Source organism: Canis lupus, chromosome 18 (assembly GCF_048164855.1).
Source record: "Canis lupus baileyi chromosome 18, mCanLup2.hap1, whole genome shotgun sequence".
NCBI classification, from domain to species: domain Eukaryota; kingdom Metazoa; phylum Chordata; class Mammalia; order Carnivora; family Canidae; genus Canis; species Canis lupus.
Genome location: NC_132855.1, coordinates 31636894 through 31652835, shown reverse-complemented (window position 1 = coordinate 31652835; position 15942 = coordinate 31636894). Strand labels below are relative to the sequence as shown.

Here is a 15942-nt window from a genome sequence, read left to right as displayed (position 1 = left end):
GTTTTAGTTTTTCCCTAAATGCATCCAAGATCACAGATCATGTTCAAGTGAACTAGAGCTATTATAAATAATGTCATTTTTTCAAAAGACCTCAAGGAAAAATTTCACTAATGTCATGGCCAAAATGCTCTTAATGCCCATACTTGGCCACATCCCTGTTTCAACTGACTTCACTTAAAACACATTTAAGGGCTAATGTTTCAAATTAATTCCAACACATTAAATAATAAGGACCATTAAATCACCTTACTTTTCTGCTCAAGGTCTCTAAAAAATTACAACAATGTGAAAGAAACTGCTCTTTTAGACAGAAAGATGAGCCACATCAGGTCTAGGCAAAGAGAATACACAGAGACATTTTAAAATTCTGAGTGCAGTTGTAATCAATGGCATATCTCCAGACTTTCTGAAGTTAGGCTCAGGCCCTGCCATTCTTGGGTTCAAATGCAAACTCAACAGCATGGCACATCACATAGTCATTTTCCTGGAATGACCCAACCTGGAATCTCAAGAATTGTTGCATTTATCCAGCTTCCTAATTTCTTTCTAGATTGAGCAATATATAAACAGCAAAACAACATCTCAACAAAATTAAATTTTAAAAAATAGAGTGTGAAACATTAGTCTTCCAAATATAGCTTAGTCTATTAAGAATGCATCATCTTCAGCTCTCCATTATACTCAGAAATTTCATCAGGAAATAGATTCCATCAGAAATCAGGAGGCATACCAAAAGATTACTTTTACTTTGCTGAGTCAGGTGAAAAAAAATATGTCCTGAAACATTTTGATCAACAGCAAAGTTTAAATTACATATAGTGTTTAAAGTCTAGGAATCTGAGAGCACATATAGAGAAATCAAAACATATATCCATTCAAAAACCATACATGCCAGATGTGGGGACTACAATCTAAGATTAAGAAGCTAAGGTATTCTTATATTAAGCCAAGCTCCTACTAAAATGTGTATTTCTGTTTTTATGATAATATGAATTCAGGAATTTTCCTGGAAAAATCTAATAATGATCCAAGATTACAAATACTAGGAATTGGGACATTATTAATTATCTTGTTCATCTAAGAAAAGGAATGGCTAAACCAATATTAGAAAAGGAAAAGGATATTCTTGCCTAGCTTCTTCCTGTGTGTCCAGAGAGGATGACTGGCTAGCACAAAATGACCTACTTAGTTTATAACAGAGCCAAGGTAAAGATACCGACTTGATGAAGTTCACTGCTACCGTACTATCTCTTCATTCATCTACATGTCTTGCTGGGGTTGTCTAAGTGAGTGAAATAAAGAGTACTAGATTCCTTTCTCCTAAATGACTAAAAATAAATTGAAACTCTTTCTGTTTGTAATAGGATTAGTGACAGAATAAATTAGAAGTCAGAAAACTATGGCCCTTGGGTCAAAGTGGGCAACCTACTTTTGTAAATAAAGTTTTATTGGACCACAGCCTTGTTCTTTCCTTAGTTTAGTGTCTGTGATTCCTTTTGTGCCACCATAACAGTGGAATTGAGCAGTTGCAATAAAGACCTTACGGTTCACAAAGCCTAACTTACTCTCTGTTCCTTTATAGAGACTACTAATTACTAAAGCAGAGTTTAGTGCTAGATATAATTACTTTAAAATGAAATATTTTCATTCAAAATTGAATTTAATTTTTCAGTGACATGAAAGGAAGAATAAGTCTCCCGTATAAATGACTATGCCTCAGGTATGATCAAAATCACAAGTGCCATCCAAACTCTCAGTATTCCTTAGATGTAAGACAGTGTACCATTTCATGTTGGGTATGCTAAGTTTGATAGACTTCTTTTTTTTTTTTTTTTTTTTAAAGTTTTTTTTTTTTGTTTTTTATTTATTTATGATAGTCACACAGAGAGAGAGAGAGAGAGAGAGAGGCAGAGAGAGAAGCAGGCTCCATGCACCGGGAGCCCGACGTGGGATTCGATCCCGGGTCTCCAGGATCGCGCCCCGGGCCAAAGGCAGGCGCTAAACCGCTGCGCCACCCAGGGATCCCAGTTTGATAGACTTCTTATAAGAGAAATGAAATGACTCTTATTCTCTAGCATTTGATATAGAATCAGGTTCTGATAAACTACATTTCCGATTTTGGTGCCAAAACAGATAACATTTAAAATAGAATAGCTCTTAAAATTCTGTTGATAGAGAAAAATAAACTACACTGAAATCACAACCATTCTGCTTTGTTTTAGAAGTAAGGATTACTCTCTCAGGACAATGTTCTTATCTGTGTAATTTGGCTGGTACACCATAGTCACTTTCAAATACACCATGGTATTTAACTTGCACTATCAATTAGAATCTACTCCCTGAGCTCATAATTGACAGAAGACAAGAATATATAGGACAACATAACAAGATAGGCTGCACAATAAATGGCTGGATTCAACCTAAAGCTTCTAGATTTCCAATTTGATTAGCAAAAATGGGGTGGGGAGGGTTGGGGGGATTGAGGGGGGAATGGCATCATGAATCAAATTCTCTACAGGTAATAACATAACACATTAACTGCCTACAGAAAAGGAAATAAATCTCAATTACTAAAAAAAGGCCCTCATCACTCAGTTGTCATTGTGTCATTCTTGCTTTGTAAAACACTTTCCATGCCTTGGAATTAAAAATCTGTTTCTAACAAATAAATGCTCTGTTTTGTGATCATAATTACATGGCTTATACATTTTATTAAAAGACAATTGCAATGATTATTGGCTTATTCTTAAAAAAAAAAAGCAGAGGAAAGGGATTTAACTCTGAATTCTTCACAAGGGAAAAAAAAAATCCCATCTCATAGTTCAGCTGATCTGTAAATGTTAAACGATGTCGCCCTGCCATCTAGTGGCCTTCTCTGGAAACACAGCTTCAAAACTACTGGTTACTACTTTGAAACCCTGAATTGATTTTTCCTGTTAAGCCCAAAAGCAATCTCGTATCACTAAAAACACAAACTGTAAATTTAAGAATATTTATAAAGTAAATTATATATATTTACTATAAATCCATGACAAACACGTAAATTTATGACAGAGAATTCTCAGTCAGTTGAAATAGTTACTACTACACCAGAAACTGATGAGGTATTGTTTCTTTAAGAGTTTGAATTAAATCCGTAAAGATCGGTGGAATATATTTACCCATGCTATTTTCATAACTTTACAAATACCTACATTTATTAATTTAATTATTTTAAAAATCTAAACAATAGCTTCGAAAGATGAACATCATTTCAAAATCTTTCTGTAATATTTTAAATACAGATGACTGAGTCTTCACTTCTGCGTTTTGCTGTCTAGCACCCCAACTACCAAATTGTTTACTTACTCATTCCCGCATATTCTTTCACACTAAAATTCCCACAAATATTTAGAATAAGCACACCTTTAGCTTTAAAAATATAAAATTCTCTTTGAGAGAACTATTATCAGAACCTCCTTGATGAACATTTGACAGCTTTTTCTGTTTAGAGTGTACATGGAACCTTAAAATGTTAACATTTTCTTTATGTTTTCTCCTGACTGACTTACATATACTTTTATCAGAAGGTGTATTAAACAATTAAACATTAAATATTTATAAAAATTAAATATTTATAATATAGAGATATATAACAGATTATTACAAAAAGATAACAGGTTACATATAGTATGAGAACATCATATGCAAGGAAATGTTGCTTCATTTATTTTCAAAATGTAGAAATATACATCTATTAACAATAAGATCTATATTATCTTTGTTTTAATATTTACTTGAAGGAACCATCCTGTATATCATCTACTAGTAATTTTTCTCCTCCTTCCTCTGGCCATGTCTAAAATCCTACACGCCTCATGAAGGGTAAGATTAATATGGATGGAAAAGGATTTGAAGATTCAGGTGAAAAAGAAACAAATGTTACTTTCCTGAAGCCCACTTATATATTCTCAAACTCATATGTAAATATGTACAAACATATTTGTATATAGTCTCACATGTTTTACAAACACAGACTGCAAGATTTCTTGAGGGCTTTTAAAAATCTGGTCTCTTAAGTAATTGTGGTATAGTCTTGAATCTGCAAAATTGCTATCTCTGGTAACAAGAAGTATGAAAAGTATTGGAGTCAGCAGCAAAGAGGTGGACATTATATTCTTGCATCTCAAAATTCTAAATATTGTAGGTGTGCTTTCCATCAGTAATGCTCTTTGAATCTTAGTATACATTTTACTGCATGGATGTTATGGTTAATTCTTGTTCATTAAGGCTAAATACAAAAATTCAGTAGTGACTCACTGAGTTTGAAATTAACAATTACTGAAATTTACATCAAGGCTGAGCAGCAAGATTTGGTTTCTTTTTATTTTATTTTATTTTATTTTGTTTATTCATGAGAGACACAGAGAGAGTGGCAGAGACACAGGCAGATGGAGAAGCAGACTCCATGCAGGAAGCCCAATGCGGGACTCGATCCCAGAACTCCAGGATCATGCCCTGAACTGAAGGCAGACGCTCAACTGTTGAGCCACCCAGGCGTCTGAAGATTTGGTTTCAAAGTCACTCATATATATTCTAAACTTAGGTTAATTTCTTTTCCCCAAACCACTATTTAATTACCACTGGAGGCACTGATACAAGAAAACTCTTGACAAGCTAGAATGTAAGGCTAGCTGACTTGATATGTAAGAAAAAATTATGTGTCATTTATATATAGTATATATATATATATTCTCAAATACCTCAATATATAATCGGCTTCTCCAAGTACTGGTTATCAATAAAACAGATTTTTTTTCATGGGGAGGGTGATTATGGAATGAGATGAAGTACCACAAGAGGCACAGAATACAATAATATTAGGGAGTTTCTTACAATAAGTAAAATAATGAGAAGGTCAATTTTTTTAACTAGATCCTAACTTTAAATAGAGAAATTATGTATTAAATAAAAAGGTAATGCCTAAAATGAATCAATGTGTTTGTGGCAAATATTACTACATGACTTATGAACTCGCATTGTGGCATGCTTATTAAAAGGTCCAGGCACTCACTACATGCTTAATGACAGAAAATGGCCAGATCAATTTATGATCAAAATGTGTAATAGAGAACCCCATTGACTTACCACCAGGCCACCCTCTTTGTGTAAATGCTTACATTTTCCAAGCCTAGCAGGACAAGAAGTGGAATTGTTGTCATTCCTCCTTGGATCCATTCCTCCAGAGAAACTGTTCCGTCATGATCATAGTCAATTTCTTCCATCATTTCATGGAGGATCTAGAGTAGAGAAGATGAGGAAAAACTTGCAATGAATCAATAAAATAAATTTCATATGAGAGAATAAAGCATTTAATGTAATTGGTTACAACAAACTGGCAGCTAAGCATGGTATACAAATAAATATCTAGGTAACCTGGTACAGTGTCAATCCAATAACTGAGTATATAGTGGCTTCGTAATGATTTCTAGAACCTGACTTCTTATACTATTCAACTTTTAGAAATAATTGCTTAACTTTTTAATACTTTCTCACTGAATGGTACAGCTAAAATGAGAAGGTATACTTTAAGGGTGAAAGTGGTCTTTAATTGCTTTTTCTAGATTTTTTTAAATTCATATATATGCCAGATAATGTCTGAACAAATTAACTTCATGCCAAAGAGCTGAAATGATTCTTTGCTAAGTGGTAAGGGGTGAGGAAATTAAGTTGCTTTTAATTGCCTATCAGAACTTAATAAAGCCAAGAAGTTAAACCATCAAGTCATTTTTGATTAGATTTCTTTTCTAAAGAGGACTTGTACAAAGTGCCCCAAAATGTTCTCCACAGTATTCCTTAGTAATACATTTGTCTCTCAGTTTGATAGCGGTAATATCCGTATCGAATCCAAGGGATTGTCATGAGGGTTAAATGTGTTAATATACTGTAAATGTCTTCAAAGAGTAACTAATATGTAAGGTAAGTGTCATATAGATGTTGTTAATGTTATAGTAGCAGAAACTATATGTGAGTTGTGAACATATTACCCTTGGTTGCTGGGAAGGTAAAATGCTTCCATTCAACAGCACCAAAATGGAAACATGGTACAGCCCCTATAAAGAAAGTATTTCACCACCCTTATCTAATACAGAGATTTTAATAAATTCAGGGAAAAAAAGAAATACAAAGAGCAGTAAGACAAAAATGTGAAAGGTGCAATAAATGGAATACTTGACATGTTGACAGAAGTGCTGTTTGCTTAAAAACTCCTGAACTTAGTAGGTTGGTGTCTTTCTTCATGAAGTATTTGAAAATCAGGTTATTTTCCTTCATACAAATTTAAATATAGGTAATGAAAAGGAAGAGACTTTTTGGAACAAAGTGGTACTGAAATATTTTATTATTCCCAAAATGAAAAATGAGAAATTATTTAAAATTTGGAAAACTGGTATAGGATCTTGTTAAAGGGCTGTCTGGATGGCTCAGTTAGTTACCATCTGGCCTTCAGCTGGGGTCATGATCTCAGGGTTCTGGGATGGAGTCCCACATTGGGCTCCCTGCTCAGCGGGGAGCCAACTTCACCTTCTCCCTCTGCTGCTCCCCCTGCTGTGCTCTCTGTCATATAAATAAATAAAATCTTTTTTTTAAAGTTCTTGTTAAAATGTCCTGCCCCTTGAACACGTTCTGATGAACTAGTAGAAATGAATAAACGAAAATGAAAACACAGAGCATTGTTTCAGATGGTTGATGCTTTCATTTGGTACCCAATAAATCTAATGTAAGAGCTTGGGTTTGTTTTTTTAAAGATCTCTTCCAAGGACATCTCAATCTTCCCTATTGACTGCCATGGACCTTAAATGTTCAATTATCTTTATTCACATATGCAAATTGATCAGGTCTCTAACAACATGTACAAAGGTACACACTGGTTTAAAATGGGCCTTAGGCAGGATGAGGCAGTCGCTATGAAAGCAAACATACTGCCCAAGGTAAGTCTTTTTATCTTCACTTTCTACAATTTATACTACTCATAGAAGTGGCAGATTTATCAGTGTGTGCCACAAGTGACAAATAATGCTATGTAATTTATGATTTGTATTTTCCCGTAAGTACTTGTCATAATTCGACTGCCTAGCCAACAACTGTTCCCTTCTTCAAATCATCCAAATCCCCTATTTTCTCAAGCGAGAGTCCCCTGGTATTTTTCGTGGGGAAGCGCTGGTGCCCCCTTCTGTTTTGAAAAGTGATAGAAAAACATCTTACTTCCTCCATCACTCCAGGAAGACAAGAGACTTGCCTAAGTTGGACAATATTCACAGGTATTAGGGTGAGTAGGTGGAAAAAGCTGTTTTGGATGAACATAACCTTAAAGGATAACAGAACTTAAAAGAAGCCCCTTGATTTCAGTGAAAATAGTATTAAGATGATTCAAGCGGTATTCTTAGAATGAAATACATGTTACCACTACTTTATTATTTCATAGATAAACAACAACTCTGTGAGCAATATCTGCATTATGCACACAGGATATCTATTTCCACATCCCCTCAAAAGCAAAACCAGTTGAATTAAAACTTGGAAAACCCCAATCCCGTAAGAATGGTGTTCCTCCCTTCGGCACAATATTGCATATGTTTGTTGTACTTTATTGGCACTAGTTTCCAAAGCAAAGGAAATGCTATCACAGTTCTCTTATCATACAGTCATGCCACTGTCATGCTGTTATAAGGCTTTTAAAATTCATATAAAATGTAAATATAAGTAATTTCTATTTGCTTAATTCATTTACAATTTACTCAACTTGGTTGGTTTCAAGAATAAAGTAGTCAATAATGTACTTACCAACTCTCCCCAAAATATTACTTGTAACTAAAGTCAAAGTTTCTCCTAACCAAGCATCTTTTAATATACATTTGAATAATGTTGTACCTCTGGAATAAATCTATTAAAAATAAGAAGTTTTTTTTTATGTTTTTATAAGCCTCTTGGATACTATTTCTTCAAACAAATTATTACAATTTTCTAGCTCTATCTTTAGCTGAAGAGCTATCGGGAAGTTACTTTAACATTCTGGAGGCCCAATTTCTCTATCTGTAAAATAAACAAAACAGTAGTCTATGTCTCAGAGAGTTGCAAGCACTGAATAACACAAATATAGGAACCAACACAGTGTACTGTACCCACTAAACTGTCATCATCTTCTTAATTGACTTCATCTTCCTATAGAATGAATCTTTAGCTATTTCCATAAAAGGAAAATCATAGAAGATCATGAATAACATATATTAATTCTAACTAGTTTATTGCATGGCATAACCTTGGCAGTATCCATCAGCAGCTTTTGTTACCTAAAGATATGTGAGACCACCATTCAAATAAATTTCCATGAAAAAGAAAAGCCAAAGTTACTGCTAAGAACACCACATATATCTTTTCTTGTTCAGAAGACACTTTTGCTATTGAATGTAAATAGTCACTTAGGGTCATAAAAGAAAATATGAAAGGGCCTTCTAGAATATAGCCAACAGTTAAAATATCCATATACCTACTGGATTAAGTTCAGTGACATCCCACTCCAGGTACTCTGCCACATGCATCATCTGACTGATGATATTTTCTAGCTCCTGGAGAGGAGAAAGAGAGAGAAGAGGGAGGGTGAGAGAAAGAGAGAATGGATACAGGGTCTTTGTAAGTCTTTCAAACTTTGACTTGTAAGAATTGTTTTAACATGTAGCTAAAAAACTAAAAGTTACAAGATTTATTAATATATTATATAGAATTTATATATATAAATTAATTCATATATATAATATATCCTTTTAACAGTCTGATTAACTCTACATGAAAGAAGCACTTGAATATAAATTTATTTTGTATTTTGTCTAGAAATTTTCACCAGGAGAGGGCGCAACTACACAAAAAAAAGATTTTCTTTCAGTAGAAGATTTCTTTAAAGAAGAAAATCTGTCTTTGGAAATAAACATCTGATGAAAGTAGAAGCAGGCATATTTTCACAAGATGTGATGTTTAAGTCACTGAGTGTCCTGACCCTTTGGTTTGGAAACAGGTGTGGAAGGATGGAAGGAAGTGTTTGAGGGTAACTGAGAGGTTTATTTTTATTCTGACACAGTGAAAACGTATATTGACTGTTCTAGCCATTAATTGGTATAATTTGCTCTGCTAGAGGCGTGTTCAGGGTCAAGGTTTGGAGGGTAAGTACATGTAGAGTTTATTTTATGAGGAAATAGAATTTTAGTTGGAATTTTCATATTAGTGTGCTCAAGTGTCAACTCTTTGAAGAATGATTAGTTAATACATATGCCTTGACTAAATAAATTAAGACATTTGCTCATACCTATTTATTTAATACTTTAGTTTTCCCCTATCTCCAGAAAAGATTAAACATACTTTTGTACAAGATAGTAATTTAAAATATAATCCCTGACATAATTAAAAGTGGTGTCTTACAGTATAATAACTTAAAATACAAAAAGTATAAAAGAATAAGGTTTGAGAGCATATTAATAAAAAATTATTCTACTCAAACCTCTAAATTAATACATATAGTTAATATTCATAGAGTGAGGAAGGAAATATCGTAAAAAGAGGTTTTCTTCTGAGGGACAATGGATCCATCTGAGAAACGGGTGAAAAAAATGTAATCATGGGAATAGTGCTTACATAAACAGATTGCCCCAGAAAAAAATATGAATATAAATATGTTTACTTATAACAGTTAAGAAAATTTTTAAACTAAAATACCTGGAATTGTAGGTTAGAATTGTGTGTGTGTGTTACTCTTTTTCTTGCCTGTTTATGCCTTGGTGGTTTGGAGTAGTGAAAGTCCCTGGACATGTTTTTATGAATGGAAACTCTTTTAGTCGACTATTATGTAAGAATGTGACATTAAATAAGTCATTTAACCTAAGACTCCGCTTTCTCATCAGTAAAATGACTATTCCAATCTTACCTAGTCCGTAGAGTTGCTACAGAGTAAAAAAACTATAATATGAAATACACTTATACTGCTTGGTATACTGCAAGGGATCAATAAACATTAACTAGTATTATTACACATAGTGGTCAATTTTCAAAATGCCAATTTTCCTTTGTTTTGCCTCCAATATGTAAAGGGTTACACCTTTAAATTTCCAAGATAAATGACATCAGAATGTGCAATTTCAACCTGATAGTGAAGGAAATATACTGGAGTGGTAAGTTGTCTGGAAAAAAAACATAGAAATGAAATTCAGGCTTTTAATTACATAACAGATTAGTTTGATCCTAAATAAATTTATTTATGCCCAACTTATTGTTTAATATTAGGGGCATAGTTTTCAATATTGCAATATACTATATGTTAACAATAATAACAAAAAATGGCCAGAGACCAAAAAAGCATTTGACTGAATTTTCCAATCAGTTGTCAACCCATGGCTAAAAGCCTAATAAAGAAACATCCTTTTAATTTAATTAAAAAGAAACATTAAATAAAACAAATTTGCATTTAAATATAATTTGCATCAGTATAGTCAGAAGTGCTACAATAAGCATATGGAAATATATAGAAAGTCTAAACTCTTAGCTGTGAAATGCCACCAGAAAATGAGCAATATCATGTAGCCTAATATTCCTAAATGGATAACCGGACACTACAAGGCACTTAAAAATGATAGCATTTGAAAAATTGAAGAGACTTAAACATAAGGAATTCCACAATCACAGTATCAATTTAGATTGGTGGCCATTTCCTAAAGTAGGAATTATATATTTTTCTCTCTCTCTGGAGAAGCTAATGTGCCATTATCCTACTCAGTGTTACATAAATATGTATCTGACTTCATCGCTTTGCTTATAGAATTCTGTTTGGCTTCTGACGAGGGAGGTATATTCGATGGGAAGGGAAACGCACTCATTATCAGAAGTAATCTTCACTTTAATCAATTTAAAAATATCAAAATGTGTTATTTAATGTACCTGTGTACTTCAAAATTTCCATAACCTGACTACTATTTTTTTTAGTTTTATTCTATTTCCTTTATAGAAAAGTCAATAATATGAAAAAGATGTCATTAACAAATATAAAATACATAATTGGATGGAAACTGAAATGGATTTATATTTGAAGCAGTGATTTGTGCAGTAAAACTAAGAATCTAAGTACTCCTCTGAAAACTATCAATGATTTGTGTATATTACAAATACAATAAATATTTAATTATTCCTTTCATTTAAATCACATGGAGATGGTATTTTTCTATTGCTTTTTATGACTAAAACGATAAAGAGTACAAGTTGCATTTAAATTGGATGAGACATTTTAAAAAGTGGAGTTTGTTAAAGCAATTTGTAAATATATATACTTTAACAGCATAAATGACTAAAAGACTTTTAAAATGTGGAAAATGATAAAATGATTAAATAGAATAAATAGATTTTTATAATTCCTTTCAATTTTACTGGTATTCTGGTTATTTTTCTTAGTATCAAACCTCAGATTTTTTTTTTCTTTCTAGATCAATGGTCTCAACTTTCTCATGTATTATTCAAACAAGGTTGGAGTCTTTTTTATCTTTCCATGCATTAAAAAAATCACTTTTTTTTCTAGTAAAATTATTCAATAGGACAACTGTAATCCTAACAGTTTTTTTTTTTTTTTCAGCTCACTCTTTCAAAGAGTCAGATGAGCAAAATGCTGTGTGAGTGCATGGACATTATATTAAGTCTGTCTTCTGTGGTAATAGCTATAAATTTATTCATTGCATTTTTCAGAACAAACTCCTTTGAAATTTTCACAGAAAATTTGAAGAGAAAAATTACCGAGCTGTCCAGGAAGCCATTCCCATCTGTATCATAGAGACGAAACATAACTAGAAATAAAAGAATTGTTGAAAAAAAAATTAGAGGCGAGTAAGAATAATGTTAGTATAAGACATATTCTTTACAATTTCTATTGTGTTGACAGCAAACATCCAATCCTCTCCTATTTGGAGAAATTGATTTATAGGATCATTTCTCAAGTTAATTTGAGGATAAATTAGTTAATAAAAATATTAAATATATATGTCTATCAATGTTATATATCTAGAAAATGAAAATAGGTATTATTGCTCTATTTTTTAATTATAAGATCTTTAAATGACAACTCAAGAATAAAAGAAGAGAAGGAATTTTAAATATTCAGAGTCTGGATATGTAAGGGCAGAGAGTAAGAAAAAACAAACTGATTCAGAGGTCTGGGAACCAAATTTGGAATCTGTTATCCACTAGTACATGAGCGTAGCTGAACACTATCTTATCTGTAAAATGATTTTCTTATCTGTAAAACCTGTCATAGGACACACTTGGGAAAGTTAAGGGAGGTGATACACACAAATGCATATCCAAAGCTGTAGATCACTACACAAATATGAGCCATTGTTTTGATTGATCCCTAAGCAGCATAGGAAAGGATTTGTGCAAAATAAGGGGATTTTCCTGATAGAGGACAGCAAGACATAAAATGCATTATTATCATGGTTATAAGGGTGTACTTGTTGCAATCTGAGGTGTACATTCATAAGGTAACCACTCTTTGAACTAAAGAAGGAAGAAAAAGAAGAGTGTTGCCTCTGTCATAGTGAGCACAGGAAAGCAGGAGGATGGAGGGCCTCACTAGCCTGAGGATTCCCTCATAAATTCACACACCACCAGGAGACTACAGAAGAGGCTGCAGGTGCCATTTTAAGATAAACAGAAGAATGACACAGCTGTTAAAACAGAGGAGTGGAAGTGAGAGTTTTTGTTGGGTTTGTATAATTTCTGGGAGAATCTTGATGTCTGGGGTCTGGAATATAAAATAAAGACATTGATAACAAGGAGGAATAATTATGCAATAACCCTGATCATATATCTGTTAACTAATTATTATCTTTGTATTTAAAAATAATTATTATATCTCACCAGTCTAAGATATGACTATTTATTTATAAGATGCCATAGCGAGTCTGCATACAATTAATAGGAAAAAAATGCTTACAATCTAATCATCATGTTCTATTTATTGTAAAATGCAAGAAGACCTTAAAGATGTTAAAATGTAAGGGGAAAATGTGTACCTATCAAATTAAGGGACATAATGTTATGCTGGCTAATGACGTAAATATCTTCATTTGCAAACCATAATGATTACCATTTCTCATATACCCAATAAATAACAAAAATTCATGAAAAAAAAAAACAAGAAAACTATCAGAACATGGGTACTAAGTAAGCACTTCAAGATTTTCTAGTAAAGCAGAATAGTAAAAATCACTTTATAAGCGACAAGAATTCACACATCACTCAAAGAATGGATTCAGTACCAGGAACAAGGCAAGTACTTTAAAAAAGTCTAACTGTATTGTAGAATGAGGGGCACTGGTGACTCTATAACTTCTCATTGTAATAAATGACTGCTAAACCATTTTTAGATGATTAGATATATGGAAACCCTATTGGTAAACCTTCTTGGAAACATGAGCTCAAAGACATACACACTAGTGGACTGTGTGGGGGTATGTGCCATTCACTTTTGGCAGCATCTGAAGCTTCCTCCTATGCTCTTAAAGCCACACTTTACAAAATACAGTGACAGATGAAACACCAGAAACCCTTTTTTACTAGCCTGACTTGAAGGTAGAGTTTGCACATAACCCAGGCCCCATTAATCAGAAGAAAAACCCAATTGATCAATCAGCTGCTAGTGACCCAAGAAAAAAAGAGGCTACAAAAATTCATGTGAGTAGCAGTAGTAACAGTGATCAGAGAGAGAGCAACCAGGGTCCTGGTTGTGTCACAGGTGTTGGCAATGAAGTGTTCTGCTCATACACAGAGAGGCAGCAGGGGGGTTTTCCCCAGTCCAAGTTTGTACTTAATTTCATCACTGATTCTAGAGAAGCATCCTCCAGATCTGGTTCTCTGACTCTCCTGATGATTCTCAGATTTTCTCAATATGATTTAAAAAATAATAACCTGGGGGGCCCCTAGGGGGCTCAGTGGATCAAGCTTCTGATTCTTGACTTCGGCTCAGGTCAGGATCTCCAGGTTGTGAGATCAAGCCCCCCCAACAAACTCCATGCTGGGCATGGAGTCTGCTTAAGATTCTCTCTCCCCTCTCCCTCTGCCACACATCCCCCTCTAAAAAATAGAATAAAAATAAAAAACAATAGCTTTACTAAAAATAAAATTAACTAAAACTACACTGATTTTCTGACCCCCTAGTGATACTGTGCACTCAACATTGGCACTTGTTTCACATCAAACATAAAGATTAGGTCAAAATAAATTTTAAGTTTAAACTAAATTTAAGTTAAACTTAAGTTAAACTTTAAGTTTAAACTTTAACATTAAACTATAAGAGTTCTAGAAGAAAATATAGGAAAATATCTTGGCAACCTTAAGATAAGCCAACATGAACCATAAATGATTTTTAAAAGAAAAAGGTAAATTAAGCTTCATCAGGGTTGGAACTTCAACTCATCAAAAAATAAATACATAAATAAGTGAAAGAAAAGAATTAAAAGAAAAAGAAAAAAATAAGCCAGCCACAGACTTGAGAACTTTCCAGAACACATGTATCTGACAAAGGGCTTATTTCTTGAATCTATGAATAAACTCTGTAACTCAGTAATAAAATGAAAAACCACCCAAATAGAAAAGGCAAAAAAAAAATGGAATAGATATTTCAAAAAGTGAAGATACAGGAATGGGGAGTCAGAATAAAGTGCTCAACATCACCAATAAAATAAAAATTTAAACCACAGAGACCATCATATTCTATTAGAAAAAGGGCCTGGAATTCAAGTTTGTTTGTATTTTTCCCCCTCAAGACCAGCTCCTCAAACCACTTAGCTTCCCAGCTTTAATTATTTAGAAATAGTGGCAAAGTCCAGGCTCTCCTCTCTCAGAAATTTGACTCACATATACAATATGCCTTGACAATTCCCTGAAGTTTTCAAACACTTAAAAAAAATACTATGTCCAAACTTTCTAGTTGTTCCAGTAGGGATGTTGGTCTGAAAACACTTTGTTATTATCTGAAGTAGAAGTCCATATATTGAACACTAAATATAATGTACTCTAAATCTGACCAAGTCAAAATCAAGAATAAAAGTTTTCTTTGGTCCTGAATAAGAAAGAGAAATTCTAGGATTTTGATTTTCAGAGATAGGTCTATTTTCCTATTTTAAAACTGTAGTGGAGTCATGCAAAATAGGAAGTATTGAACATGCCTATCCACCTTGGCTTTTCATTGAAATGTCATTATAGTAAGGTACAGGATCGGCCTAAATCAACAAGCACAAAAAAAAAATGTGAGAGGAAAAAACCATCAAGTTTAAGAAACTGGGAAACAAATGATGACTGATTAGAAACCGTAAGCTGGTAATGAAATAGCAAAGACTTGCCCAGAAAGGGTGATGAAATGGAAAACGAAGTGATATTCTTCACAGAAAGAAGACAGACCCTCCAATACCACTCTTCACACCTTACAGCTCACAGTTTGCCAGCTCCCTACCCCAGCAGAAGACTGGATGCCTGGGCTCAACAGCACTCAAACCAAGGGATGCTGAGCTCAGGATGCCCAGGACTTTTGAAGGCAGGGGTACTATACCAAAAACAAGGTATTCTGTGAAAGTCTAAATATTGAATATTGAGAGTAAAAGTCCACTCTTCCTTATCTCCAGGGAGCCCCACTTAACCCTCACCCATACACCCACCTACAACTCCACACCAACCAAGGAGTCCTTTCAAAACAACTCATTTGGGGAAAAACAACAGCAACACAGCAGAGAGGAAGAAAAAAATCCTGTAAGAGGAAAGTTGCAATCCCCAAAACAAGAAGAGGAGCACATCAGAATCACGCTGAGAACAAAATGAATCCTCTGTGAAGATAAAAGCATAATAGAAAAAGTAAAACAAAAAATTATCACAGTTGTTGAAGAT

The 15942-nt window shown here is 33.5% G+C and overlaps 1 protein-coding gene across 8 annotated transcripts in view; it reads right to left on the bottom strand.

The window, feature by feature from the left end:
* The window catches only part of DGKB (diacylglycerol kinase beta), a 694510-nt gene that overhangs the window by 492017 nt on the left and 186551 nt on the right, over positions 1-15942 (bottom strand). For all 8 annotated transcript variants that reach the window (XM_072783961.1, XM_072783954.1, XM_072783956.1 and 5 more), the window contains 3 exons: positions 11800-11849; positions 8529-8603; positions 5160-5279 (listed from right to left, as the gene is read on the bottom strand). In XM_072783961.1, the coding sequence (XP_072640062.1) occupies positions 5160-5279; positions 8529-8603; positions 11800-11849 (245 nt within the window). The remainder of the gene's footprint in view (positions 1-5159; positions 5280-8528; positions 8604-11799; positions 11850-15942) is intronic.